The sequence below is a fragment of the Ichthyophthirius multifiliis genome (assembly GCF_000220395.1).
Source record: "Ichthyophthirius multifiliis unplaced genomic scaffold scaff_1120509249857, whole genome shotgun sequence".
Classification (NCBI taxonomy): domain Eukaryota; phylum Ciliophora; class Oligohymenophorea; order Hymenostomatida; genus Ichthyophthirius; species Ichthyophthirius multifiliis.
The window spans coordinates 5,079-7,000 of record NW_004087235.1 but is presented as its reverse complement, the minus strand read 5'-3'; the positions used below and the strand labels follow the sequence as shown (position 1 = coordinate 7,000).

Here is a 1,922-nt window from a genome sequence, read left to right as displayed (position 1 = left end):
TTTCGTTTGAAATCTAAAACGCATTCAAAGATTACACTATGATTTTCATTATTTACATATATTATATATCTAATTATGAGTTTTATTTATTATGAAACGATTCTCTATTAACTTATTATATATTTTAAATTATTTATGCTTATGATATGATAATTTATACTGATTAAAAATAATTTTCATATTATGTCATGTCAGAAATTACTATATTTTTAATTATCTTTTATTAATCCGTTACTATTTACTCAACATTATTAATAATTTATTGGATTTTGTCAAATCCTAATTATGATGCTATTTAATTGAGAAAGTTAGAAAATATTAAATTTAATGTTATTTAAGTCTATATAAAATATTACTTGTTATTAGATTTTTTAAATTTTACTAACATTTTTAATGAAAATCAATCTAAATTTATGTGAATTAATTTAATTTATAAATTATTAAAATAATAACCAAAATCTATAATTAAAGATAATAAGTCATCGCTAAACTATATTTTATTCATTATAGTTAAGCATGAATCACATTATATATTTAAATTTAATTAAAAATAATAAGGAGTTAGACACGTAAGACATTCATTAGCACTGCATGTAGCACATCCACTTGAAAAAGCAGAACACATAGTGCAGGCTTAATTGAAATCTTTAGGATCATAAGAATATTAAGGACAAACACATTATTAAGGAACTCTATTTTAAAAGCAAGTATCACAACTAATGTCATTAGAACAAGTTTCACATTTAGCTAAGCAAGCTATACATTATCTATTTATTGTATTTTTCCATTTTCCTGGAGGACAATCATTTACACATGAATTTTCATCTAAAAAACGTAACGGTAAACATTCATGGCAAATATTATTATCACAAGTAGAACATCCAAAAGATATATTAGAACAAGCAAAACAAGCTTATTAGTAATTTAAGTTATCGTAATTATGAGCAAGACATCCACAATCAGGTGGTACTCTATTCTGAAAGCAAGTGTCACAATCGGTTGCATTAGAACAAGTTAAACATTTAGCTAAACAAGGTATACATTATCTATTTGTCATATTTTTCCATTTACCTGGAGGACAAACAGTTACACATGAACTTTCATCTAAAAAACGTGGCGGTAAGCATGCATGGCAAATATTATTATCACAAGTAGAACATCCAAAAGATATATTAGAACATGCAAAACAAGCTTATTAGTAATTCAAGTTATCGTAATTATGAGCAAGACATCCACAATTAGGTAGTTCTCTGTTCTCAAAGCAAGTGTCACAATCAGTCGCATTTGAACAAGTTGCGCATTTAAAATTACAATCATTGCAAGTTCTAGTTATAGAATCTTTAAATTTATTATTTGGACAAATCAAAATACATTCAGGATCATTATAAAGATATCCAATTTTGCACAAATCACAGGAATTTCTTTTTGAACATTATTCGCAGTTTGCAATACAATTGAAACACCTACCTGCTTCTAAATACTAACCTACTTAACATTCATTACAAGAATATTCGTTATCGCATCCAACGCATTCAGACATGCATTCATTAGCATAAATTTCAAATTCATTTATACCTAAAGATTAATAATAAGGAGCTTTATCCAAGTTATTAATAAATGTAATTAAAACATTTTAACTATTAGTATAAACACTATAATAAGATTTTGATATTGAATCATAATCTGGTAATCCACACAAATTAATTTCTGAGAATTGTTTTTTAACTGTATGCATATTACTTCCATCTACTAATGTAGTAAATTCATAAGAATAATTCCATTTATCAATCAATACATAATTTACTTGTATTGTATAACCATGTAAAGGTTTAGTTGATTAAACATTAATACTTATAATGCAATTTTTTCCGCATATATTATATCCACCTAGAATAGTATATTTACCACAGAAGAAGCATAAT

General features: G+C 25.1%; 1 protein-coding gene across 1 annotated transcript, besides 1 other annotated feature; it reads right to left on the bottom strand. All coding sequences in view use genetic code 6, as the record gives it.

Moving 5' to 3' along the window:
• Positions 1 to 453: 453 nt before the first annotated feature.
• On the bottom strand, positions 454 to 1,735 carry IMG5_038040 (zinc finger lsd1 subclass family protein, putative; the record flags this gene model as incomplete). The annotated part of the gene is made up of 1 exon (XM_004038961.1): positions 454 to 1,735. A coding segment is annotated over one exon (1,282 nt), but the record flags the coding sequence as incomplete, so codon positions are not given.
• Positions 724 to 1,295: a microsatellite.
• Positions 1,736 to 1,922: the final 187 nt, after the last annotated feature.